Genomic DNA, 25,359 nt, shown 5'->3' with positions numbered 1-25,359 from the left:
GACGGGCGATATTGGGGACCCTCCCCCACCACCCTACGACACCAAGTCCTGGCTGCCCCGAGCCCGAGGCCGTGCCGAGGGGTACCGGGAGGTGGGGGTCCCCACGGGTGACGTCATCGGCAGCGTTGCCGGGTGACGGCGGTGGCGCCCGGGCCCGCGGCGGGGCCTGACGTCAGGCCCGATGGCCGCCCGCCCGCCCGGCAGCATGGCGGCGGCGGCAGGCCCGGCCGCCCACCGCTGAGATGGTGAGGGGGATCCCGCCGGCCGAGGCGGGCGCAGGGGCACGGGTACTTCCCCCTCATGCCCGGCGGAGGGAGCGGGCCCGGGGCGGGGCGGGCCGGGAAGGCGGCGGGCCGGGGCCTGGGAGGGGCGGGAGGGGCGGCCGGGCCCCGGCGTCCCCGTGGATCCCCGCGTGTCCCCCGGCACGGAAGCAGGACGGGGCTGGCGGGGGAATGACCCCACCACCCCCGCGATCGGCCGGGCCCCTCCGCGGCTCCCTGCGCAGCTGCCGGCGGCTGTCTCCATCCTGCGGCCCCCAGTCTGTTCTCACTCGCCTGCTCCTCTGTCCTGCAGCCCTCCAAGTTGCTTCCCCATCCCACCCCCCCGCACCTGCTCCTCCCTAATTTGCTCCCCCTCACTCTGCTCCCTATGACTTGCTCCCTCATCCTGCTGCTCCCCAAATTGCTCCTCTATCCCACTGCCCCTATTCCACTGCTCTCAACCTGCTGCCCCCGTACTAATGCCCCCCCATCCCAGCCGCCCATCCTACTGCCCTCAAACTGTTCCCTCCAAATTTTTCACTCCCCCAACCTGCTTCCTAGAACCTCCTCCCCCCTAATTCTCCCCCTAATCTGCTCTCCATAACCCACATCCCTCAGTCTGCCCGCAACCCTCTTTCCCCAACCCCATTCCCTCTTCTACTCAACCTTCTGTTCTCCCCTAATTCACTGCCCCCAATCCTCTGTCTCCCAGGACCTCAAGGGGCAGTACTGGACGGATGATGATTCCGACGCAGACAATGAATCTGAGGAGTTCCTCTATGGGGTCCAGGTAAGCACCAGGAGTGACAGGTCCCACAGATGCTGGGTCCTGTGGGTGCTATGGCAGGGCTTGGCAACCTCCAACCTCAGCAGGTGGCCTCTGGGGCTGACGGTGCCATACGGTGCTGTGCTACAGGGGACCTGTGCCGCCGACCTGTACCGTCATCCCCAGCTGGACACTGACATCGAGGCTGTGAAGGAGATCTACAGCGAGAATGCCGTGGCCGTCAGGTGGGTGCACCCGCCAGCCCTGGGCAGCCAGCTGTGCCACCCCCTGGGCACCCAATGGTGGCAACCCCCAACACCCAACTGCGCCAGCCACTGAGTACCCATCCACAACCCAAACGCCCTCACTGTGCCATCCTGGTCCCAGGCATGCACTCACTTGATACACAGGGAGTCACACGCACCCATCACCACGCTGCAGTGCTGCCCATGCTGGCATAGTGGGCACCAGCCAGTAGTTGAGGCATCATGCCAGCCTCACCCTAACCCCAAAACACAGTGCTGTGTGTCTTCACAGGGAGTATGGGACCATTGATGACGTGGACATTGACCTCCATGTGAACATCAGCTTCCTCGATGTGAGTCCCCAGGGTGCCTCCAGCAGTGTTGGCACAGGGAGGGTGGGGACAGGTGCACGGGGAGCCCCGGATTTCCTGTCCCAGCTAGGGGTCCCCATGACTGTGCCGAATCTCACCTCTGTCTTGGCAGGAGGAGGTGGCAACGGCGTGGAAGGTGCTGCGGGCGGAGCCCATTGTCCTCCGCCTGCGCTTCTCCCTCTCCCAGTACCTCGATGGCCCCGGTGAGTGGGGACGGGTGGGACACTGTGTCCCCGTGTGGCCTGGGGACAGGCGCAGCAGTAGCACCCACGGCCTGTCCTCCTCTCTGCCCACAGAACCGTCCATCGAGGTTTTCCAGCCGTCCAACAAGGAGGGCTTCGGGCTGGGTCTGCAGCTGAAGAAGTAAGAGCTGAAACACAGTGGGCACCCAAGGGTGGTGGGTGGGTGGTCCACAGGGTCATCGCGTTGCCCCCAAACTGGCCAAGTTCCATGTGTTCCCTTGCCACCACATTTTGTCTGCCACACAGCCCCATGATGGGCTGACCACCAGCTTTGGGTGGGGAAGAAGAGGCACTAGGTGATGCGGACCACCCAAACACTGGGCTGAGTGGTCATCAAAGCACCCGTGGGTGCTGGCACCCCACTTGGGCACACATGCCACCTCTCTGCCAGGATCCTGGGCATGTTCACATCCCAGCAATGGAAACATCTCAGCAACGACTTCCTGAAGACCCAGCAGGAGAAGCGGCACAGTTGGTTCAAGACAAGTGGCACCATCAAGAAGTTTCGGGCTGGCCTCAGCATCTTCTCCCCCATCCCCAAGTAAGGCTCTAACAGTCTTCCCAAGGCACTACCCCTCTGTTCCCTCACCGTGACTGGCTGAGGACCTGGCACCGTGCCTCAGTTTCCCCACTCACCCCTTGGATGGTGACGCTCCCTACCAGAGCACAAGGGAGTGGAGGTTGCTCTGAAAACCTAGCCAAAGAGTGAACTTGGTGCCAGAGGAATGACAAACCAAGGAGCTCAGGGGAATTCTGTGCCCACAGGTCTCCCAGTTTCCCAGTCATCCAAGATTCAGTGCTGAAGGGCAAACTGGGCGTCCCTGAGGCTCGTGTCAACCGCCTGATGAACCGCTCCGTCTCCTGCTCAGTGAAGAACCCCAAGGTGGAGGTTTTTGGCTACCCGCCCCCCAGCACCCAGGCAGGTGTCGCCCCCTTCAACATCCTGGTGGGTGCCTCCCTGCCTCGAGGTTTGCTTTCCTCTCCTTTCCCTTCCTGGATTCCCAGGGGCTCTCCTGGGCTTGGATTGCATGGTGTGGGATACCCTTGGCTTAGGGGGAGCCCGTGCAGGGTTGCTCCCGTGTCGTGTCCCCAGCACCTTTGGGTGCTTGTGGGTGAGCTGGGACGGAGGCCATGGAGTTCTGCAGGTCTTTACCCCTATCTTTGTGCAATATCTCCCCTGTGGCTGTGGGCCCAGGGGGTGTCAGCGTGTCGGGGGTCTCTCTGGGCTAGCTTTGGGGACTCTCTGGGCTAGGTTTGGGGACTGTGGGTGCCATGTGGAGGTGGGGATGCATGGGGGAAAGGGGGTAACGCAGCTGGCTCCACTCTGGCTCCGGTGCAGGTCGGTGGTCACTGCAAGAACGTCCCCACGTTGGAGTACGGCTTCCTCGTCCAGGTGAGTCCTGCATCCCCCTTGGACCTGGTCCGCTGCCAGCAGCACCCTCCCCACTGCCCCTCATCCTGCTGAGCTCCATCCCACTGCCCGCAGCACCCTCCCCACTGCCCCTCATCCTGCTGAGCTCCATCCCACTGCCTGCAGCACCCTCCCCACTGCCCCTCATCCTGCTGAGCTCCATCCCACTGCCTGCAGCACCCTCCCCACTACCCCTCATCCTGCAGAGCTCCATCCCACTGCCTGCAGCACCCTCCCCACTGCCCCTCATCCTGCAGAGCTCCATCCCACTGCCTGCAGCACCCTCCCCACTGCCCCTCATCCTGCTGAGCTCCATCCCACTGCCCGCAGCACCCTCCCCACTGCCCCTCATCCTGCAGAGCTCCATCCCACTGCCTGCAGCACCCTCCCCACTGCCCCTCATCCTGCTGAGCTCCATCCCACTGCCTGCAGCACCCTCCCCACTACCCCTCATCCTGCAGAGCTCCATCCCACTGCCTGCAGCACCCTCCCCACTGCCCCTCATCCTGCTGAGCTCCATCCCACTGCCTGCAGCACCCTCCCCACTGCCCCTCATCCTGCTGAGCTCCATCCCACTGCCCACAGCACCCTCCCCACTGCCCCTCATCCTGCTGAGCTCCATCCCACTGCCCGCAGCACCCTCCCCACTGCCCCTCATCCTGCTGAGCTCCATCCCACTGCCCTCAGCACCCTCCCACTGGCCCACATCCTGCTTGGTCTATCATGCTGTCCACAGCACCCTCCCCACTGCACGCCCTGCTGAGCTCCATCCCACTGCCCGCAGCAGCCTCCCAAACACGGTGGCTGCCACAGGGGCTGACGGCCACCATCCTCCCCCTCAGATCATGAAGTACGCGGAGCAGCGCATCCCAACGCTCAATGAGTACTGTGTGGTGTGTGATGAGCAGCACGTCTTCCAGAATGGTTCCATGCTGAAGGTGTGGGGACGGGGATGGGGCATGGGTGGGCGTGGGGTGTTGCCCTGTGCCATTGTCCCTGACCCTTCCCATCGCTCCTGCCCTCTCTGCAGCCAGCAGTGTGCACCCGAGAGCTCTGTGTCTTCTCCTTCTACACTCTGGGCGTCATGTCCGGCGCAGCAGAGGAGGTGGCCACCGGCGCAGAGGTAGGAGTGTGTGTTGCAAGTGGCCACCCCATCACCTCAGGGTGCCATCCCTTCACCTCCTGCTCTGTCACCCAGGTGGTGGACCTGCTGGTGGCCATGTGCCGTGCCGCCCTGGAGTCCCCCCGCAAGAGCATCATCTTTGAGCCTTACCCTTCTGTGGTGGACCCTAACGACCCCAAAACACTTGCCTTCAACCCCAAGGTAAGTTCTGGGAGGCAATGCTTCTCCTTGCTGGGGGGTGATGGGGCTGGAGGGAGCCCCGAGGAGCCCTCTGAAGGCCACCACTCTCCTGCCCCATGCATAGAAGAAGAACTACGAGCGGCTGCAGAAGGCCTTGGACAGTGTGATGTCCATCCGGGAGATGACACAGGTACATGGCAGGATCCTGCTTCACCCATGCTCCCGCCCGCAAGATCCTTCACTAGGGGTGGCATTTTGGTCCCCATCTCCATCCACCCAGGGTTGAGTGGATGTTGGGGGACTCACCTGCACCCCCTCTCGTCTCTGCCAGGGATCCTACCTGGAGATCAAAAAGCAGATGGACAAACTGGACCCCCTGGCCCATCCCCTCCTGCAGTGGTAAGGCCAAGGGTACTGCAATCCCATGCTACTGCCCCACAGTCCCCAGCACAGCGGATGGGGTGTGGGGAAGCTGGGCATTCCTGGCACAGACTACTCGGCCCCTTTTTCCTGGGGTATCACGACCATCCACAAGCCTCAGAGCAGATTCTGGCCCAGCATGGGACCGCCCTGTCTGAATTTCCTCCTTCTCCTCTTCCCAAGGATAATCTCCAGCAACAGGTCGCACATCGTCAAGCTGCCTCTCAGCAGGGTAAGGGGCCTGGGTGGTGTGAAGGGTGCTGGAAGTGGGACACAGGTGTGGGGGTGGGATGTGGACAAGGGATGTCAGGATTTGGAGAGGGCAATGTTTGGGATGTCAGAGGTGGGGTCTGCCCCCCGAGAGGGGCGAGAGGTGGGATATGGGCTGGGGGATGGAGGGAATTTGGGGTGTGCTGAGCAATGGGGGACACCACAGATCCTCCTGGCAAGCTCAGGACAGCCAAAGCAGGGCTGGGCCAGGCATGGGGCTGGGCTGCCATGCATGATCTCTGTCTATCTGTCTACTGTCTGTCCATCTGTCCTTTCTCCCTGCTGGCACCGCCTTTGCTCTTCCCTTTCCTCTGGTAGCAGCTGAAGTTCATGCACACCTCCCACCAGTTCCTCCTGCTCAGTAGCCCCCCGGCCAAGGAAGCACGGTTCCGCACTGCCAAGAAACTTTACGGCAGCACCTTTGCTTTCCAGTGAGTTGTCAAGGGGTAGTGGGAGCCCCTGGGTGGGTGCCATGGGGCAGGCTGGTGTGGGGCTGACATAAGGCTGGTACGGGGGCTGGTGTGGGGCTGACATAAGGCTGGTACGGGGGCTGATGGGGGGCTGACATGCAGCTGACGTTAGGCTGACATGGGGCTGACGTGCTGCTGGGTTTTTCCAGTGGCTCTCACATTGAGAACTGGCACTCCATCCTCCGCAACGGGCTGGTCAATGCTTCCTACACCAAGCTGCAGGTAAGGCTCCCCCTGTGCCTGCCACCTGCTGCTCCTGGGGTGGGTGGGCAGGCAAGGGGATGCAGGCAGCTGGGGACGCCCTGCCTGCAGCAGCCAGGCTGCCTCTGCCACCATGCCCAAGCCCTCGAGGTGACCCTGTGCCACTCACCCTGGTGTTTTCCTGCAAGCTGCATGGAGCAGCCTATGGCAAGGGCATCTATCTGAGCCCCATCTCCAGTATTTCCTTTGGATACTCAGGTAAGAGGCTGCCTGCGCCGCCTGCTCCCGCCTGCGCTGCTGCTGCTGCCTGCGCTCCTGTCCCTGCTCCCTGCATGGGCCTGGGGTGCTCGGCATCACCATGCGGGAGCGTCCGCATCCCGCGTCCTTCCCAGCCACGTCAGGGCGTTCCCATTTGCTGGGGAATTCAAACCCTGACGTTTCCTCGGCTTCAAAAGCTGCCGTGCCCACTTTTTGAGGTTCCCAGGGTTTGGCTGCAGGGCAGGAGCACCCGGTGTGGCTGTCCTTGTCTGTGGCATGTGTCCCCACAGCACTCAGGGCTGCTCCCTGCCCCGGAGTGACAACTGCACCTCGCCTCTCCACAGGGATGGGGAAAGGGCAGCACCGGATGCCTTCAAAGGATGAGCTGGTGCAGAGGTACAACCGGATGAACACCATCCCCCAGGTGACGGGCTGGGAAGCACCAGGGGAGGATGGGCCAGGGACACAGCACCCACGGGTGCTGGGAACAGGGACGGTAACACCAGCTGCTCTTCCCACAGACCCGCTCCATCCAGTCCCGCTTCCTCCAGAGCCGCAATCTGAACTGCATCGCGCTTTGCGAAGGTGCGGGGATGTGGGGGGGCAGGCGTCAGCCACAGCCCTGGCTCACTGTGGGTGGAGGAGGGAGGGACCCCACCATGGGATGAGCCTCACGAGGACACCCATTTGACAACCCCTTCCCCTGGCAGTCATCACCTCCAAGGACCTGCAGAAACATGGCAACATCTGGGTCTGCCCTGTCTCGGACCATGTCTGCACTCGCTTCTTCTTTGTGTGAGTCCTGGGCTGAGCCCGCTCCACCAGCACCCCTGGGGCACTCCCAGGACACCCCCTCACTCCCTCTGCTCCCCTTCCAGGTATGAAGATGGCCAAGTGGGAGATGCTAATATCAATACTCAGGACCCCAAAATCCAGAAGGAGATCATGCGTGTGATCGGGACTCAGGTGTACACAAACTGAGTGGCGATGGGGACCTCCCCGGGACCCCCCAGGTGCCGAGCGAAGACCCCAGTGAAGCCAGGGAAGGACAAGCGGGTTTCAAGCCTCCTGGGCAGGGCAGAGACGGGCTGAGCCGGCAGCTTCTCCCTGTACAAATGGCGTCGCGTACCCAGTGAGCACCAGGCGCGGGTTTAGTAGTCTCCTGGCCCCTCCCTGTCCCGTCCCCCGGAGTCCCCGACCCCGTGGCAGCGTGGAGAAGGAGCTGTGGGGACTGGTGTGGCCAGTGGCTGCCTCTCCTGGCCTTGGCAGCAACGGCATTTTTATTGATGATGAGAAACTGAAGAAAAAAAAAAGATCAAAACAAAAAGAAAAAAAAACCCAAAAACATTGAAAAAGCAAAAGGGATCTGGGTTGGTGTCATTAAAGTATTGAAACAACCTGGAGGGGTGGGGAGGGGATGGGATGGCGAGAGGAAGGACAGAGGCATGGGGAGGGGAGGGGATGGAGGAAAAGGGATTGGGCTGGGGGGAGGAATCCGTGACAAAGGGCCTGTGCCTCAAGGGTGGGACCACACAGAGGACTTGGGACCGTGCTGAGAGGACAGAACCGTGCAGAAATACGGATGCTGCCGGTGTCCAGCCTGGCCAGGCCACGTCCTGGTGTGCCCAAACCCCAGCAACAACCCATTGGAGCAGCCACAGAGGTTGCCAGGGCTCAGTGTGGGCTGGCAGGGGTGGCTGGGTGTCAAGGACTTCCGTGGTCCTGGGGCTGTCTGGGTCGGCCACGGCAGCACAAGGCCACTGCAGGAAAATCTTGGCCCAGCATCTGTGGCATTGGCCTGAAGCTGCCCAGAAACACTGGCCAGGCCCGTGGGGACACATGGGTCCCTCACCAGGAGTTTGAGGGCCCAAGGGATTTAAAATAATAAATACCCCACTTGGCTGCCCCCCCGATGACACAGGTGGTGTTTCCTCTAGGAAAAAATTTAGAAGGAAAGTTGAGAATTGCCTCTTAAAAAAATCTCCTGGTTTACATACCCAGCTGAGACCCAACGGGCTCATTACAGTGGTGAGTGTACTCACCATGTCACGTCTGGTGTCCCCTGTCCTCAGGGAAAGAGGGGACACAGGGACCCCGACTGTTCACCACCACTCATGCTGGATTGGCTCCTGTGTCCCCAGAGGCCACCTGCAGCCAGACAGGCAGCTGTCCCCTCATCCACCCCAGGTTTTTGCTTAGCTTTTTAGGTTTTCGTTACCCCCCCCCCCCCCCATCCCCTTTAAGTAAAAAACAAATGAAGCCACTTCCCCACACCACCAGCAGACACTGGTCTGGGTGTGCAGCCCTGAGGGGTCACGCCTGGCACACACCAACAGCCTCCATCACTCACACCAGTGAAACCACAGGAGCCAGGTGAACTCCTCTGGAAAATGGTAATTCCTGGGAAAAAAAGCAAATGAGGAGAGGCTCAGGCTCCTCTCCCACTGCCACCAAATTCCTGCTGGATGCTTCGGCCCGCCACAGTCAAGCTGTTCAGAAACGGGTTGCTGGCCCCTGGTCTGCTCGGGGCAACGTGAGTGGTGGGATGCAGCGGCGATGGCTCCAAAGAACCAACCCAGGTGACCATTTTGACAAAATAAGTTTATTTCGCTTTGCTTTGTTTCTGCTGAAACCTCACATTTTTCCTTTTTTTTTTTTTTTAAACTCTTTTTTTTGTTTTGGCTGAAAAAAAAACCCCAACCCCCCAAACTCCCCCCAAACCAACCGAAAAGGTAAAGAACTGCATTGCCCTCGCCCGGAGGTGGCCGCGAGGCTCCTGTCACCATCTCGATCTCCCATCATCAGCTCCCACCTGGGCTGTGGGGCTGGGGAGCCACCACAGCCCCCCAAAATGCACCCCTCGCCTCGCCCCATCCCCGGCCACCCACCGACCCCCCGAAACTGAGCCCTTGGGCCCTGCACGTCGGCCCTTGAGGAAATGGTGGCGGCTGCTCCCGCCCAAGGTCCGTCTCAGCCTCCGCTCCCGCTTGGGTGCTTTTGTCTTCTTTCCTCTTTTTTTTTAACTTTTTTTTATGTGTTTTGTGGGTTTTTTTTAAATTAATTTATTTATAGATATATTTTAAAAAAAGCAATAGTCCTTTGGTCCCTAAACTCTAAGGAATGATATGACTCTGAAACAAGTAATCCTATGTCCCTGTGCCAGTGACAAGCAGGGGAAGCGCGTGGCCTGCGCCCTGCTCCATGGGATATATATATATATACTTATTTATATATATATTCTGTAAGTCCAACATCCTTTTCTCCCTTTTTTTTTTTCCCTTCCTGATGTGGGGAAAAAGAAAATCTTGCCATTTTCCTTTTTTTTTCCAAACAAGCATCTTCCAGGTGAAGTGCCCAAGGCTGGTCCCGTCCCACCGGCTTTGGTTTAAGAATCCGTCTGGAGCCTCTTTTTCCTTGTTTGGAGCCTCATTTTCCTCTTTTCTCCTGGGAAATCAGTAGCAGCAAATGAGTGCTTTAAAAAATAAAACAACAAACAAAGGTTGATCGTATCCCCGCTGCCCAGGGCCATCGTCCTTTCTCCCGGAGAGGGATTCAGTGAGTCCTGGTGAGCAGCTGGCGGTGAATCTCAGCCCCAGAGCCGCATCGCTTTCCTCCTTCCTTATCCTCCTCTCTCTCTTGTTAAGTTACAAACAAGACCGGTTCGGGAAATAAAAATCAGAAAAGAAAAGCTAACACCAGAGTGGCTCTCTTCACCGTTTTCTCCATCACCTCCTCCGGGATGTATCACAAAGAAAGAGAGTTACGGGTTTGGATACTGCACTTGGGGAAGGGGAAAGTCGTCAGACAGCGTGGGATGCCAACCTGTGAAACAGGGAAGGGCCTGTTAGCTTGTGTCCAGGGGGATGGAGGGAAGGAAGGATGCAGGGAGGGACAAGCAAGGGATGGAGCAAGGGATGGAATGAGGGACAAGTGAGAGATGTAATGAGGAACTCAAACCCCTGTTTGAAACACACACGCAGAGATCTCCACACACACTCGAGGCTATTTTTTTGAGCAAACCCAGCACCTGCAATGCATTGAGGTGAGCTGAGCCCCACTGCCACGGCCCCTGGCTCATGGTGGAGATGAGAGCAAGGCCCTGTACCCCCCAGGCCCCCATACCTCTAGAGAGCCAGTGCAGGCAGAGGTCAGTAGGGTCTACTGGCATCTTTTGGCCGCTTTAGCTGGACTTTTAGCCTCTTCATGCCAATCTGGAAGCCGTTCATGGCCTGAATGGCTGCCTGAGCGCTCGTTGGATTGTCGAAACTGACGAAACCTGTGGACAAGGTGACGGGAAGTTGCCACCATCAACGCAACAGCTCATCATTCCTCAGCAGCAGAGCTGCCATAGCTCCGCAGGCTGCTGCTGCGGGCAGCCTCGGCTGGAGCCCTGGGCCAGGGGCTCAGAGAGGGGGATGGTGGGGTAACGGCACAGCCCGACTGCAGGGGCCTGGGTGATGGACTGGTGGCATCTTTGGGGAGATCAAGGTTTGCAGAGACATTGAGGCAACATGGTCTGTGGGAACACCAGCATAGGAAGGCCCAGAGAGACAGTGGAGTGATCTGCTGGGACATCCAGGTGATGGGATTTGTGGGGTCACCGTGGCAACAGGTTCTTTGCTTTTTATAAATATGCCAGCAAGTCAGTTTAGTATGAAGACTATTTCCAGCAGCAGGATGTGACAAGAGCTTATGCCTGGAAAGTAGATTTTGACATCTGTTTACTCAATCCAGAATTATTTTTTGTCCCTGCTTTTCAACTAAGGGCAGGCTCGATTTTCTGAATTAAAAGAAACATCACCCTAAGCTCTCTGTTGTCAGCCAAGGCTAGCAGCACATCTCAGGTATGAATACACAGGTGATGTGCCTTGTCCCATTCCTAAACGATGTCAGGGACATCAAGGTGACAGATCTGTGAGGACACCAGGGTGACAGGTCTGTAGGAACACCAGGGTGATGAGGACTGCGGGAACAGCAAGGTGATGAGTTTGCGGGAACATCAAGGTCTGCAGGTCTGTGACGATACCAGGGTGATAAGGGTTGGGGACACTGAGTTGACAGGATTTGTGGGGCCACCAAGGTGTCATAGGCTACAGGGACACTGTGGTGACAGGTCTGCAGGCTAGAGCGTGTTGGTGGCAGCAGTGGCACTCAGCCGTGTAAGCAGACACGGCAGTGGCATGTGGTGCCCAGCCTTCCCTGCAGGCACGCAGGGACACGGGACAGCATAAAAGCGAACAGCAGGAGGGTACATCCTTCTGTCCCTGCACAGTGCGAGACAAAAAAAAAGCCCTTTGGCCCTGGGATGAATAGCCCTGTCGTTCCAGCCACCATGTGGCTTTGGTCACCCATGGTGCTGCCCAAGCCAGACTCCCGAGCCCGGACGCTGGGGAGCAGCGGTACACCAGGACTTACCAAAGCATTTACTCTGGTTGGTGGCACGGTCCACAAAGACTTTGGCAGAGATGACATTGCCAAAAGGCAAGAACATCTGCGTGAGCTCCGCGTCCCCGAACTCCTGGGGCAGGTGATAAATGAACAGGTTACAGCCCTCGGGACCTGGGTGACACACAAAGGACAGGTGCACGTCAGCGCGCGGCAGGGGGCGCCCACCCCGGCAGGGGGCGGCAAAGAGCCCCCGGCCCCGCGGCGGTGCCCCCACGGCCCCTCACCTTCTCGCTGCTGCTGCGGGATGATGGGTGCCTGCTGGGGAAAGGCCTGGCTGATGGGCGCGTAGGCGGCGGGATACGCTGCTGGAAGAGAGGGAGGCAGCACTGAGACCCCCATGCCGACTCTGGGAATGGTGGGGACGGGGTTGCCACCCTGTGGAGGCGCCTCTCCTACCCCGTGGCTGCTGGCTCTGCCCTTTCTGCCCCCGCTGGCATAGCCCCAGCCCCCTGCACACCAGAGACTGAGGGAATGGGCCTCTCAAGAGGGACGCTGGTGGCAGCAGGAATACAGCCTCGAGGCTGAGGAAAGCCGCCACACTTGCTTGAAACGAGCTGAAAATTCAGGGGCTAAGACCTGATTTTCTGTTGCCAATCTGAAAATTGCCATTAGTGCTCCCAATGAAAGGGCTGTCAGGCACATGTCCTTCCACAGGATGCTCTGACCCCTCTCTCTGCAGCCTATCTCCTTGGCCATCAGGTTTGGCCATGTGATGAACAACTGAGGATTTCTGACGCCTTGGCGCCGCTGTGGCCGCTCTGCCAGCGGGACGGCTCGTCAGTGGCATCCAGCACGGAGCTGGCTCCCCATCACCACTCAGACCTTGCCGCCTTTCCTAGGTACCGCCACCGACTGTCCCCCAGGGAACTCTCTCAGCCCTGTCGGCAGCAAAACTCACTTTCCTCCACTCAAAATTTAAATGGAGGGCTGTGCCAGGAGTGCAGCTGTGGTGCTGGGGACAAGGGAATGCATCAGCATCACCCTCCCTGCTGCTCCTGCCGGGGTTTGGCACCCCGTGCTCACCACACGGATCCACATCCAAGCACTGCCCTAGTCCTGGGGTTCATCCCCGAGGGGATGTTCACTCCCAAAAATAAGGGCAAGGAGCAAAGAAGGGAGAGGGAAGAAGCAGACAGCGAAGTTTGAGACCTGCATAGTGTTGCATGCCTGCATAGGCTTGCTGGAGGGGATCTGCCACGGTGGGGCTTTGAGCTGGGGAGAGAAAACAAGGAAGAAGGAAGAGACAGTAAGTGAGAGAAATCCCCGGGACTGAGCAGCTCCCACAGAGAGGGCTCTCGGCACAGGGGCAGAGCTGCGCCTGGCCACGTCACGGGAGCAGGAGCATTGGCCTGCTTGCATGGCAGGAAGGGTTCAGCAGGGACGGGGCAGGGCTGGATCACCCAGCACATTCCTGGAGGGGAGGGGCTGCTGTGTGAGCTGAGTGGGGGCCCCAGCCGAGCCCTGGTACCTGGATAGGGGTGGATGCCATTGGTGTAGATGGTCTCGGAGGTGGGCTGCCCATTGGTCTGCGGTGGCAGTGGGCTGAAGCCATTCACGCCAATCGGAGTGGTGATGCTGGGCACAGGTGCCGTGCTGATGCCAGGAGGGGTGCTTGTACCTGCGGGGGAGGCGTCAGCGCCGGCAGCCTCCCCTCGAGGGTGCTGGGCAGGATGGGGGGAAACTGGTTCGTACCTGAAGAGGGGGTGAGGGGGGTGGCCACCAGCCCGCTGACATTGAAAGCGGCCATTTGCTGCATCTGGGCAGCAGCGATGGCAGCCATGGGGTTCAGGCAGGTCCCCTGTGCCGCTGCCATCAGAGCCGCCTGCTGCTGCATGATCTTAAGGGAAGAAAGGAGGGAAAAGGGGAAAGCGAGAAAGAGGCAGAGAAAGGGGGAGTGGTGGAGGACAAATGAGCATTCTCTCCAGCTTGCCTCCCACACACGGGTGCTCAGTGGAATAAATACCACCCACTGCCAGACCCCGGGACAGAAGGTCTAGGTGACAGTAAAATGGGTGATATGCAGGACTGCTGCCCCCTATAGCCATCCCACCCTCACCCTAGGGGATGAAGCCCCTATTGTGCCCTGAAACAGCATCAGGGATGCCAAGCCCTGACAGGCATCGCACCCATTGCTACAGTCCCACACAAGCTTTCACAGGCAAAACATGCCCCCCCACCTGTGGGGCTCCCCAACACCACCCCAAGTCCAGCCACCGCCAGCTCCTACCGCTTGTGTATACGCCCCGTAGGCACCAAACTGGATGGTCATGGGGTTGAAGATCCCCAGCTGCCCTGCCATCTGATGCATCCGCCGCAGGGTCCTCTCCTTGTCTGTATCCGCAAACTTCACCACCAGGCTGGACGAAGCACCCTGAGATGAGGGAGGACGGGGATGACAGTGAGGTTCCTGTGACATCCTGAAACATCTCCCCGGCTCCAGGGAGGTACTCGCCAGCTCGCAGCGGCTGCAGCATCCTCGGCCCCAGGGACACTGCCCGCCTTGGCAGCAGCCATCAGCCTTCAACGCACAGTTTAACTATAGCCAGTTTTCCTCCCCAGTGGCAGCTCCCTGACCTCCACTTCTTTTTTCCCCTCCTCGTTCAGAGTTTTGACCTTTGGCACTAATTAAACAGCCTTTCTCCAATGCGGAGGGAATTAGCCCTGCACACCAGCCCCTGGGGCTCAGCACCCTGTCAAGGATGAACCCCAGGGTGATCTGGCCAACAAATTGTCCGTCTGCGGGGTTTTGATCCAATTAGACAGATGATCACGTTAGCTGGTTATTGGATTACATGGGCAGCATGGGGTCGAACGGGGCAGGGTGAGAACCTGGCACTTACCGGCATGGTCTGGCTGCCGTGGAGGCTGTTGATGGCGGCCTGTGCCTCAGCATGGCTGCCGTATTTCACAAAGGCACAACCTAAGGGGAGGGAGGGGATGTAGGAGAGGTTGGTTTCAGCCACGTGGGAGCTGGTGGCAGCCCAGCCAGTGGCTCCCACCCTCCACTCGTCCCAGGGGTCCACAGGGTGCTGACCCAGCCCACCTTTGCTGGCTCCGTCAGGCCCTCGGAGGATGGTGCACTCCTCGATCTGGCCAAAGGGCTCAAAGAGGCGCCGGACATCATCTTCACTCTGCTGCTTCCCCAGCATGCCCACAAAGAGCTTCCTGTCTTCTAAAAACAAAACCAAGCCCGTTGGAGAGTGGGATGTCACTGACAACCCCATCTCCTCATTTGCAAATGGCGTGTGGAGAAGAAAGAGCTGCACAACACACGAGCCCGAGGTGAGGATGTGGGGTCTAGCACCTCTGACAAAATGCTTGGGGTGGGAAGACCTCTTCCCGCAGGGGAACTGCTGAGGGGTGAAGCCAAGAAGACTCAGCTCCCGCATCAGGGATGGGAGCTGGGGGACAGAGGAGCTGGCTCCCCTGGCACTGATGCGGGATGCGGCTGGGAAACAAAGAGAGCCCACAAACCAGCAGCGATTGCCTTTGTGTGATTGACTTGCAGAATATCCCACAGCCTCTGGCCATGCCCAGGGGACATAAATAACCCAAACACGAGAGAAGGGAGAGTAAATAATGAGAATTTCATGATTATTACCAGCATCTGTCTTGCACGGGCACGCGCTCCTGCCGCGTGCTAATGGCATTTGACAAAGAAAATAAGGTGCCCTGTCAAGAGCGTTGCCGGGAAATAAATAAATAATGGCAGGAGACGATTAATGCTCTGTCCGTTAAGGTACCAGGAAAATTAGTTAAGGGAATAGGGCTCGCTATTGTGTTGTCTAGTTAAACATAAACCACCTCCCGGCCAAGGCAGTAGGGGGAGTGGGCTTGGCAGCTGAGCACAGCCTCCTGAGCGAGTGGAACGGAACTGGGCACCCAAGATCACCCATCGATTTTTAATCCATCACCAATTACGCTCCACATCTGGCTAATGTATTTGCCAGGTCCCTCCGTGTCCAGCTTGGGTCACATTCAATAACATGGTTTTGGATAGAGGGATGTCAGTCACATCCGTCCCGCTGAGGGTGGCTGGCCACGTGCTGGCTCGTGGCACCAGGGATGTTAGAGGGTTTAAATCTAATTCCTACACTTTTTCCCAAATTATCAACTCAGTCTGGAGACATGTCAGCCCCATGAGCTGCAAACTCCTGCAGAGTATCTGGAGGTCGGCAGCAGTTTCTGTCTGAGAGGGGCTCCGGGCCTGTGCCCCTAATTCCTGCCCCCTAACTCTGGCAGAGTCCCTGCAGGCAGCTCCGGGCAGGTCATCTGACGTCGAAGGAGCTGTTGGAAAGCGGCTGGCTGGCACCCTGCCCAGCACCATGACAGGATGCTCATGGTATGACATCAGGATGCTCACAGTATGATGTCAGGACGTTCCCTCCAGCCGGCTGTGCAGGAAAAGCCCGGATGGCATTTGCTCTTTTTCTGCAAACCAAGCTCCCGGTGGAGCGATGCCACCATTGTCCCTCACCACTCCCCCGGATGGCCTTGTGCCTTCAGCCCATGTCAGGCAGCCGGGGACAGTGAGACCTACCTCCTCGGCCCTCGCTGTCAGCTGGCTTCACCTGGATGGGGCGGTTCATCTGCAAGACACAAGTGGGAGGAGGCGGTAGGTGGAGGGGCTGTGCCCCTCCCCCAACCCTTTTCGCAGGAAAGGGCAGGATCTGGCCCCAGCCTGGCACGGGGGACCAGGATAAGGAGCAGGGGAGGGACCTACAAGAACAGAGCCGGGGCTGGCGGCCATGTCAAAGCGGGGATGCCGCAGGGGGAGGGCGACGTGACGGCCCCAGGGATAGGCACCCGGTGCAGCAGGTGCCCGCCGGGACGCTGGTGCCAGCCTTGGCTGCCTGCCTGCTTTCCTCGACTGCAAAGGACTGCAGAGGCGGCGGCAGCAGTGCCCGGCTGGCGCCAGCCCTGGCCCCTCCAGCAGCAGCACCACCGAGAATTTCCCAGTTCTCACCCAATTTCTGCCTCCTCTTGCGCATCGGGGCCGCAGGTAACCACAGGTGTGTGCAGCAGGGCACCACACAGGTCCCCGCTCCACTGCCCCATGGAGCCATTCCTCCTCCTCTCTCCCCCTTCTTTTTCCCCTCTTTTAGTGGAAAAATGCTACAATTACAGCCGTTTCCAGGGCAACAAGCGTGCTTCCCCCGCGATGCTGCAGAGCCAGAGCCATGTGCTCGATGGGGTCGCCACGGCAACAGTGGGATGTCACGCATGACGGGGCGGTGTGCGCACACGGCTCCAGCTGCGCACACACGGGCGGGCGCGTACCCCCACCCCTGGGGAGGGTCTCCAAATGCAAGGGCTGAGTGGGGGCAGTGCCAGCCTCCCCACCTCCTCCTGGTTCCAGTGTGAGGAAGAAGATGGTTAAGGAAGAAGAGGAGGGAGGTTTCCACAGCAACTGCCTTGTCTCCAGGGAAACGTGGGAGAAATGTCAGAGCACAGCCAGGAATGGTCCAGGGAGAGGACTGAGGCCTCAGGAGCCACCAAGGGGTGGCTCTGGGTACCCTTGTGTCATGTCACCCATCATGTCACCTTTCCCTCCAAACACCCACCCCATCCCCTTCACTGGGGCAAGATCTGGCTCACCCCAAACCACAGGAGGCTGGGACAACATAGGTAGGGACCAACATCCCCCTGTCCAGCACATCCCTTCCCCAGCCAGGAGGAGGGAACCCCATTATGGAGAGGCGGTTGGCTTCCCTCCTTCCACTGACCCACCAGCCCCATTTACCAGCACGATGGCCTTTGATGAAACAAATTTCCCGTGCCCGCTGCTGTATGCTTAATGTAATAAACCCAGCGAGTATGATTTAGAATAACATTTACAGAGCCGCAGAGTGTCATTTTGATGTGTCTCCCATCTCCGCTCGTTGGTTATTAAACTGTATTGATTCTCCAGGAGCAGCTGATGTTTATAAATGTCAGGCCTCAGGGACTGGCTAACCTACCCCAGGGCTGCTGCACCACATCAGGGAGAAACTACCCTGGCTGTGGACACCCCCAAAAGCAGGGTTTGGCACCCCAGCACCACCCCGTGTCCCCCTGCGCTGGCTCCCATGGCACTAGAAGACAGCACGGGCACCTAGACACCACAACACCTCTGCGCTGTGCCCCTGTGCCTACACTGTCACCCACTGCTGTCCCACAGTCCTCCATCCATCCCCCAATGCCCAATCACTCACCCAGCCATCTTCACCCGATCCTGACACTCATCCTCTATTCGTCCATCCCTGACACCTCCACAATCACCCATACACTCATCTCCCCTCAAGATTCACCCAAGGACTGACCCTAATCTAGCCATCCCCATACCACTCATCCATAATCTCAATACCCAACCATCCCTGTAGCAGTTACACTTGCTCATCCACCCCCAATCTACCTACCAGCCATCCTTCCACCTCCATAGTACCCATACATCCACTCACCCATCCCTCAACTCCCAACCCTCTCCCCCTGATCCTTGTACATCTTGAGGCCATGTTGGCGCACTCAGGAGACCCTGTCTGGGGTGTCCCAGCCCCCATCAGTCACCATCACCCGTGGGTGCCAGTTACAGCACCCCATGGCCAGACCACTGGTCACCAGCCCAAGGGCGTCACCACTGGTTGTGAACCACCTCCTGACACTTTGGGCATTATCCCTCAGCCAGATTTGGAGTGCTCTAGCAGCCTGGGCACTGGGAAGAGACAGCCCCTAGTGAATCACTGCCAAAAGACAGGTCCTGTGGGACAGGGTCCCTTCTCCTCACTCCTTTCTCAGTGCCAACCGTCCTTCTCACACCCAACAGTCAGACGATGCATCAGACCAAAACATATCCAAATGAGCTGAGTCGGAGGCATCGGGTGATGCTGGAGCAGTGGGCACCCACGGGAGCCCGGTGCTCACGTCACCCTGGGGGTCCCCAGGCAGTCAACAGCCGGTGCAGGGAGACAGGCACATGGGTATACACAGTCACCTATCACAGGAACACCCTGGGGGTGAGCTCACAGCGAGAGGGCACGGCCTGCCTGGGGACAGCCACACCAACCACCACACAACGCTGCACAGGCACACGGCCATCCCGCACATCCTCCTACACAGCCATGCATCCCCTACAGCCGCACTCCAGCACACTTCTGAGTGCAACTGCAGCCCCCCACGCTGCATCCTCCCCACACATCCCCCCGCACTACTGCACACTCCCCTCAGCACTCTCGGCACAGCCACACGTGCCCACACAGCCCCACACACAGCTGTACATCCGTCCCAGTGCCACTGCACACCCACGTGCAGCTGCACACCCACCCCAGCTCAGTCTCATGCACACCCGCATGCGACTCCCCCACACCCCCAGCACAGGGCCCTCGTGAGCAGCTGCACTCCCCCACGACACCCACAGCCTTCTCCCTCACAGCAACAGGCACACACCGGAGCACAGCCAGCACCCCTCCACATGCAAGGCAGGGACATGATGCCGCCTGCCTCAGTTTCTCCACTGCTGCAGGACCCCGGCAGCACCCACAGCCCATCTCCACCACTACCCAAGAAAACCCATCTGGCTACTCCCCCCGCACCCACCCCATGCAACTCCCATACGCGCACACGCACCCTCTGCTCCCTGCTCACACCCCGTGTGTGCATGTACACACGTGTGCACACTCACACACCCTTCACTGCCACCCTGCAGGCCCACATACACCTGTACCCCATCACCACGTGCACAATCACTGGGTGCAAAGACATTCTTAGTGCCTGCTCACACACGCACATCCATCATCCCCGGGTGCAATCGCTCGCTACCAACACCCACTTGTGCACACCCCAGGGGCAAAACCGTGCCCCACCAATGCACACATGCACCCCTGCACCATCTGTGGGTGCAACACCGCTTAAGCACATCCCCTTGCACACTCGCAGCCATACACACAACATCAACACACACACCCGGGGTGGAAAAATACACCCTCCAGCCAAAACACAAACCCATCCTGGGGTGCATATACCCCCTCTTTGCCAACACACGCATGCACACGCTCCATCCCTGCTTGCAAATACAACCTGCTCGCCAACATCCTCCCCATCCCTGGATGCAGACACTTCTCATCAGCACACACACACACACACACTCACAACCACCATTCCTGCTTGCAAACGCATCCTCCTCGCCAGCACCCGCCCTGCCTGGGTACAGGTACGCCCTCCTCGCCAACATCCACGCTCAGCGCCCCTGGGTGCAGATGCCCCCTCCTCATCAGCCCGGCCGTGCACACACCCCAGCTCTGTGTGCAAATACCCGCCGTTCCTCCGGCAACACCCCGCCGTCCCCGGGAGCAGACACCCCCGTAACCACCATCCCCCCCATTCCCGGTGCCGCCCTCGCCCCGCGGCTGCGGACGCCCCCGTGCAGCCGGCGGGCCGGGCCGGACCGAGCCAGGCCGGACCGGCGGCAGACAAAGGCGGGGCCCTACCTCGACGCAGAGGATTTTGGACCCGGCAGGCACCCACAGCACGGGCGGCCGCGGCCCGGGAGCCGGCACCTGCGGCAGCTGCATGGCCCGGCCCCTCTCGGCTAGGCTCGGCTCGGCTCCGCTCGGCCCGGCTCCGTTCGGCGCGGCGCGGCTCGGCTCGGCTCGAACCGCCCCGGCTCCACCCGAAGTGCCTCGGCTCGGTCCGGCCCGACCCGACTTGGCTCGGCTCGCGCAGCGGCGCGCGGGAGGCGGGGCGGGGGGAGGGGCGGCCGCAGCCCCTCCGAGCCGGGCCGAGCCGGGCCGGGCCGAGCCGGGGGCGGGGCTCCTGGGGACACGCCCCTGCCCAACCTGGACGCGCCTCCGCGCCGCGACGGGGGCGGCGCCTGGCCGGGGCGCGGGGGGGGAGCGTAGGCACGGGGTCGGCGCTGCTATAGGGGTGTGCACAGCCACAGGGGCCGGGCACTGCTACAGCACTCGCACAGCTGTAGGGATGGGCACAGATATGGGGAGTGCACAGCTATAGGAGTGGGCACTGCTATAGTGGGTGGGCACTGCTATATGGTGTGGGCACAGGCATGGAGAGGTGTGCACAGGTACAGGGGTGTGCACGCACAAATGGGTGTGCACAGGCACAGGGGTGTGCACCAGCAGAGAGGGGTGCACATAGACACAGATGGGTGTGTGTACAAGCACGCACAAGCGTGCACAAGCATAGAAGAGTGTGCACAGGCACAGGGGTGTGAGTATGTGCACACATGGGTGTGCAGAAACACAAAGGAGTGTGCACAACCACGGAGGTGTACAAGCACATGGAGGTGTAAACACAAGCAAAGAAGGGTGTGCACAAGCAGAGAAGTGTGCACAGGAGTGTGTGTAGGGGCACACAGGTGTGAGCATAAACACGGGGTGTGCACAGACACAGAGGACAGTACTCAGCTACAGGAGGATGTGCACAAGCATAGAGGGGTGTGCAGAGGCATAAACAGGTGAGCACATAGAGATATGAGCCAAGCACAGGCACAAGGGTGTGAACATAGCCACTGTGGTGAACATACAGAGATAGATGCTCAGATGCGGCTGTGTGGCCCAGCACACTCACACACGGCTGTGTGCACACCCATACAGAGGGGTGTGCACAGAAGTGTGCCCACACAGGGGTGTGTGCCTTCACACCTGCATGCAGGCATGTGCTCATGCATGCACCCTGGTGCTTGCACCATGCCAGGTTCCAGGGCAAGAAATGAGCAGCTACTGCAGCCATACCCCTCACACACACATGTACACACATGAGGGACACCAGCAAGCCCATGCCTGTCAGGCTGGACCTGACCCCTCGTTTCCTTTAGGTTGCCAAAATGAGCTGTTCACTCTCAAACCTACCGATATGCAGTGAGAGTACGGCTCAGGAAGCCCCCATGAACCTCGCTCCCCTCTGCCAGCTCCACACTCCCAAGGCAGGGATTGATGCTTACAGGCCCCAGCGCTTTCCCCAGCCAACCAGCATCCCTATTGATTTTTATTTAGGCAAATAATTAAATATTTATTTTCACTTTGTTAAGCTCAGGAGGTCGGAGCCCACAGAAAGCACAACAGCACGCAGGAGGCAAGAAAATCAATGCCTCGGTTTGCGGCCGCTGGAAGCATCTCTTGCACCCGCACCACGGGTGGGTACCACTGTCCCCTGCCCCAGTTCACCCTGACCTCCCTGGTATCACTTACCCCCGGCAGTGTCTTCTGCTCGTGCAGGGCACTCTGTGCCTTCAGGGCCGAGTCGCGGGCGCAGTAGGTGAGGAAGGCACAGCCTGTGGAGATGGGGAGAAGGGGTCAGTGTCTGGCCCTGCACTGCTGCAAAGCCCTGGGCACTCAGAGAGCCAGCAGCACAGCTAATATGGTGCTGAGGCATCTCAGCACCCAGACACCCAGCACCCTGGCACTCTGACATCCAGCGCCCCAGAAACCAGCACCCTGGGACCGTGACAATCCAGGACCCTGGCAACCTCTCATCCAGAAGCCTGACATTCAAGTAGGCACTGCGGGGACAGATCTCATCCTTGAAAGATGAGATGGCAACACAAGACAGACGGAGCAGTGGAGTGAAGGAAGGAGTAAGGCAAGAGCAGGCGGCAAGGCTGGCAGCACACAGGCAGCAGCTCTCTGGCCTCTGGGAAGCAGATCTCCAGGCATGAGGCTGTGTGTCCTGGCTTGCCGCCACACTTCTCCTGGCCCTGAGCATCCTCCTCGGGATGAGACCGGCATGGCCAAGGCACTCCAGCTCCTCCGACATCACAGCGCTTCGGGAATAGGGAATATGCCTGGGGCGAGGTTTTCCCACGCTGACTCACGCTGCTGAGCCTCTCGCTCACCCAAAGCAGGCGGCGACAAGTGAGCCCTGGGGACCTGGTCCAGTCCTCTTCCCTCTGTCTTTCCAGTTCCCATGGGAGCATCCCAGGTCCCTGTACTGCTGCCACATCGCTCCCTCACTGAGGGCTCCCCCCTGTTTGCTGGGGTCAGATCCAAAAGCGTCTGAAAGTGATATTAAAACAGCAGCAAAACAGTTTCCCTTCAACAAAGTAAATATTTAATGAATAAAATTGACATTGATGCATTTTTAATATTGGCATAATTAAATCCACCAGCTGATTAAGTATTAATAACTCTTAATAAGTACAATCAGCGTGCCTGGGAGGAGAGAGAGCGTAGCAGTGAGGCGGGGGAACACTGAGGGTTCTGGTCCTTCACTCACTTTGGGGTGTTGGGGGCATCTGTCCTCGCAGGGAAGAAGGATAAATCCCCTCCAGTTAAATATTATCCCACTGCAGGTGGAAAGAGGATGTCAGTGCAGTGGTTTGCATCAGTCCCACTGCCATTTCCAGTGTTTACCATCCATAATCACGCTGGCTTCCTACTCTGCTCTTTTTTCCCCCCTCATTCCTTTTCCCATTTTTCCCTGCAGGTGACAATGTGGATGGCTCCCAGATGTTCCAGAGAAGTTCGGAGGGCTGAAGCAGGAGCAATCCTGCTCCGGAGGCTCACGAGGAGGAAGGATGCCATTCGAATTAGAGGAGCATCCACAATTAAATCACACATCTGGGCCACAGCAGTTGAAGCTCATGCTGGAGGAAGTGCCAAGCAGGCCTGGCAAGGTGTGAATCCCATTTTTCAGGGCATGAAATAGGGGCAAAGTGTGAATCCCATTGGTCAGCACATGAAAACGGCTTTGGAGGCAGCCAGAGACATTTTGGAGGCCACGGTGATGAGAACAATAAAGTCCAGGTGGCCACCCCACAGCCAAAGCGCACCGATGTGGCGGCATCCACAATCGTCAAGTTTCTGCTTCCCAAAAAGTCCTGGCAGAGTGGCACTGCCTGCAGCTCGGGGCCTCAGAGACGGCATACGGAGGAGCATGAGATCCCATCCAGGTGACACCCAAGGTGCACTGACCCTGCTCCAGCACTGCAGACCCCAGCTCATGGATGGGGGTATTCCGTAAAGACCCTAGAGGTGCACCGTGAGTCTCTTGGCTTGCCACTGCTCGGGGTGCTGGGTCCTCTGCACCCTGTGCCAGGATGCCAGCCACGCCAGCAGCGACCCTGGTCTTGCTGGAACCCAGCTCCAGAGATGCACAAAACAGACATAGATGCCTCAATGCCAGACAGGTGTCCCCAAGCCGGGCAGGTGCCCTAGATGCCATTGAGGTGCTCCCAGCTCTGGGACGCTCTGACTCCAGGAGTATCCCTAGGCCATATGACAGCTCTCAGCCATGGGAAAGCATTCTAACTCTGCGTGGGTGTCCCTACTTCAGGAACATGTCCCCATCCCAGGGGTACCTCCACCTTAGATGGGTGCCTCTGCCTCAGAGATACTCCAGTCTTAGGGAGCCTAAATACCAGGATGCCCTACACAGGGGCGTCACCACCACAGGGGTACCTTCACCTCAGGGGTGCTCCATACCAGAGTGACCCAAATTGGGGTACTTCCACCTCAGAGGTACCTCACATCAAGTGTTCCACATCAGGGTGTTCCATCTCAAGAGTCCCCCCCATGTCAGGGGTACCTCCACCTCAGAGGTATCCCCACCTCAGGGGTTGCCTACACCAGGGCACTCCACTTTATGAGTAACTTGGCATCAAGACTACCTCCACCTCAGAGATATTAAACCCAGAGATGCCTCATATTTGAATGTCCCGCCTCAGAAGTGTACCTCCATCTCAGGGGTACATCACCTCAGCGGTGCTCCCACCTCGGAGGTGCCCCACCTCTGGGGTACTTTTAGGTCACAGTCGTCTCATCTCAGGGTCCCACTGAGAGGTACTCCTACCTCGAGGTGCTCCACCTCAGGTTGCCCATCCCAGGGGTGCCTTCACCCCAGGGCTCCTCACCTGAGGGGTATCTCCGCCCCAGGGCGTCCCACCTCCGGCCGCCCGACCTGGCCGCGGCGCGCCGGTGGGCACGGAGCCACCCGTACCTTTGTGCATGCCGGTGAAGCGATCCTTGAGGACGGTGAGCTCGTAGATGCGGCCGAACTCCTCGAAGAGTGGCTTGAGGTCGCTCTCCTCCAGGTTGCGCGGGATCTGCCCCACGAAGAGCTTGATGGCGTCGTGATCCTTCATGGCGATGGCGCCGGGCGGGCGGCTCAGCCCGTTCACCCGGCCGCTGTTCGCGGTGCTGAACGCCGCCCCCGCCTCCGCCGCCGCCGCCACGCCGCTGCCCGCCGCGGCCATGGCCCGCTCCGCCGCCGCCGCCGCCGCTGCTGCGGGAGGCGCCCGCCGCGCCGCGCCGCCCCGCCGCGCCCCGCCCCGCTCCGCTCGCCCGCCGCTCGGCAGCGCTCGGCTCGGCCCGGGCCTCGCGGCTCCAAACGCCCCCCCGCCCCCCTCCCCAGCGCGCGGCCGCCAGCGGGCTGGTGACGTCAGCCTGCCGGCCCCGGCGAGACGCAGGGGATTAATATAATGAGCGAGCGGCGGCCAATCAGGAGCGGCAGCTGGCAGCGGCGCGGGGCGCCCCGGCTCCGCCCACTACTGCCCCCTGCCGGGCGGAGCGCGAACCCCTTCGGCCGCATCACCCTCCAGCCGCCGTCACTCCCCGTCATCCTTCATCACCTTCTCGTCATCCTCCATCACACCCCGTCATCCCCCGTCACTGTCATCTCCCGTCTGCCGACCGAGCGGCTGAGCAGCCTCCTGGCTTCGTCCCTGCAGCCCTCACTAGGTTCCAGAGTTAACATCCGGCTCTTCT

At 59.6% G+C, this 25,359-nt stretch overlaps 2 protein-coding genes across 5 annotated transcripts; one reads left to right on the top strand and one right to left on the bottom strand.

The window, feature by feature from the left end:
- The first annotated feature begins 170 nt into the window (after positions 1 to 170).
- PARP6 (poly(ADP-ribose) polymerase family member 6) lies at positions 171 to 7,568 on the top strand. 3 transcript variants are annotated; one of them, XM_061999350.1, is made up of 22 exons: positions 171 to 245; positions 973 to 1,050; positions 1,177 to 1,271; positions 1,564 to 1,624; positions 1,755 to 1,845; positions 1,939 to 2,005; positions 2,276 to 2,425; positions 2,650 to 2,803; positions 3,224 to 3,277; positions 4,138 to 4,233; positions 4,326 to 4,418; positions 4,494 to 4,619; positions 4,723 to 4,788; positions 4,930 to 4,997; positions 5,202 to 5,250; positions 5,610 to 5,719; positions 5,908 to 5,980; positions 6,148 to 6,217; positions 6,562 to 6,641; positions 6,739 to 6,802; positions 6,928 to 7,012; positions 7,096 to 7,568. In XM_061999350.1, the coding sequence occupies exons 1-22, from the start codon at positions 243 to 245 to the stop codon at positions 7,196 to 7,198; spliced, it is 1,836 nt and encodes a 611-aa protein (XP_061855334.1). In that variant the 5' UTR covers positions 171 to 242; the 3' UTR covers positions 7,199 to 7,568. The 3 variants fall into 3 exon arrangements, with proteins under 3 accessions (XP_061855334.1, XP_061855333.1, XP_061855332.1); XM_061999349.1 differs by having other exon boundaries at positions 5,607 to 5,719; XM_061999348.1 differs by having other exon boundaries at positions 2,650 to 2,830; positions 5,607 to 5,719.
- A 1,369-nt stretch (positions 7,569 to 8,937) lies between these two features.
- Positions 8,938 to 24,737, bottom strand: CELF6 (CUGBP Elav-like family member 6). 2 transcript variants are annotated; one of them, XM_061998969.1, is made up of 13 exons: positions 24,593 to 24,737; positions 21,847 to 21,929; positions 16,206 to 16,254; positions 14,709 to 14,837; positions 14,506 to 14,585; positions 13,893 to 14,036; positions 13,358 to 13,502; positions 13,134 to 13,283; positions 12,815 to 12,877; positions 11,890 to 11,970; positions 11,633 to 11,776; positions 10,340 to 10,493; positions 8,938 to 10,039 (listed from the first exon to the last, which is right to left on the bottom strand). In XM_061998969.1, exons 1-12 carry the CDS (start codon positions 24,735 to 24,737, stop codon positions 10,366 to 10,368), a joined length of 1,341 nt encoding a protein of 446 aa, XP_061854953.1. In that variant the 3' UTR covers positions 8,938 to 10,039; positions 10,340 to 10,365. The 2 variants fall into 2 exon arrangements, with proteins under 2 accessions (XP_061854953.1, XP_061854954.1); XM_061998970.1 differs by lacking the exons at positions 21,847 to 21,929; positions 24,593 to 24,737 and adding an exon at positions 20,128 to 20,270.
- Between the last annotated feature and the right edge of the window lie 622 nt (positions 24,738 to 25,359).

Source organism: Colius striatus, chromosome 7 (assembly GCF_028858725.1).
Source record: "Colius striatus isolate bColStr4 chromosome 7, bColStr4.1.hap1, whole genome shotgun sequence".
Classification (NCBI taxonomy): Eukaryota; Metazoa; Chordata; class Aves; order Coliiformes; family Coliidae; genus Colius; species Colius striatus.
Note: the sequence above shows the minus strand (reverse complement) of the source record. Positions and strands in the feature narration are given on the sequence as shown.

Coding starts and splice junctions, on each gene's coding strand:
- PARP6 (XM_061999348.1), top strand. Junction 2,831..3,223: donor TCGCCCCCTTCAACATCCTG/GTGGGTGCCTCC, acceptor GCTCCGGTGCAG/GTCGGTGGTCACTGCAAGAA. Junction 4,998..5,201: donor GCCCATCCCCTCCTGCAGTG/GTAAGGCCAAGG, acceptor CCTCTTCCCAAG/GATAATCTCCAGCAACAGGT.
- CELF6 (XM_061998969.1), bottom strand. CDS start 24,737: ATGAAGGATCACGACGCCATCAAGCTCTTCGTGGGGCAGATCCCGCGC. Junction 21,930..24,592: donor CTTCACCGGCATGCACAAAG/GTACGGGTGGCT, acceptor CCATCTCCACAG/GCTGTGCCTTCCTCACCTAC. Junction 14,037..14,505: donor ACGGCAGCCAGACCATGCCG/GTAAGTGCCAGG, acceptor CCCTCATCTCAG/GGTGCTTCGTCCAGCCTGGT.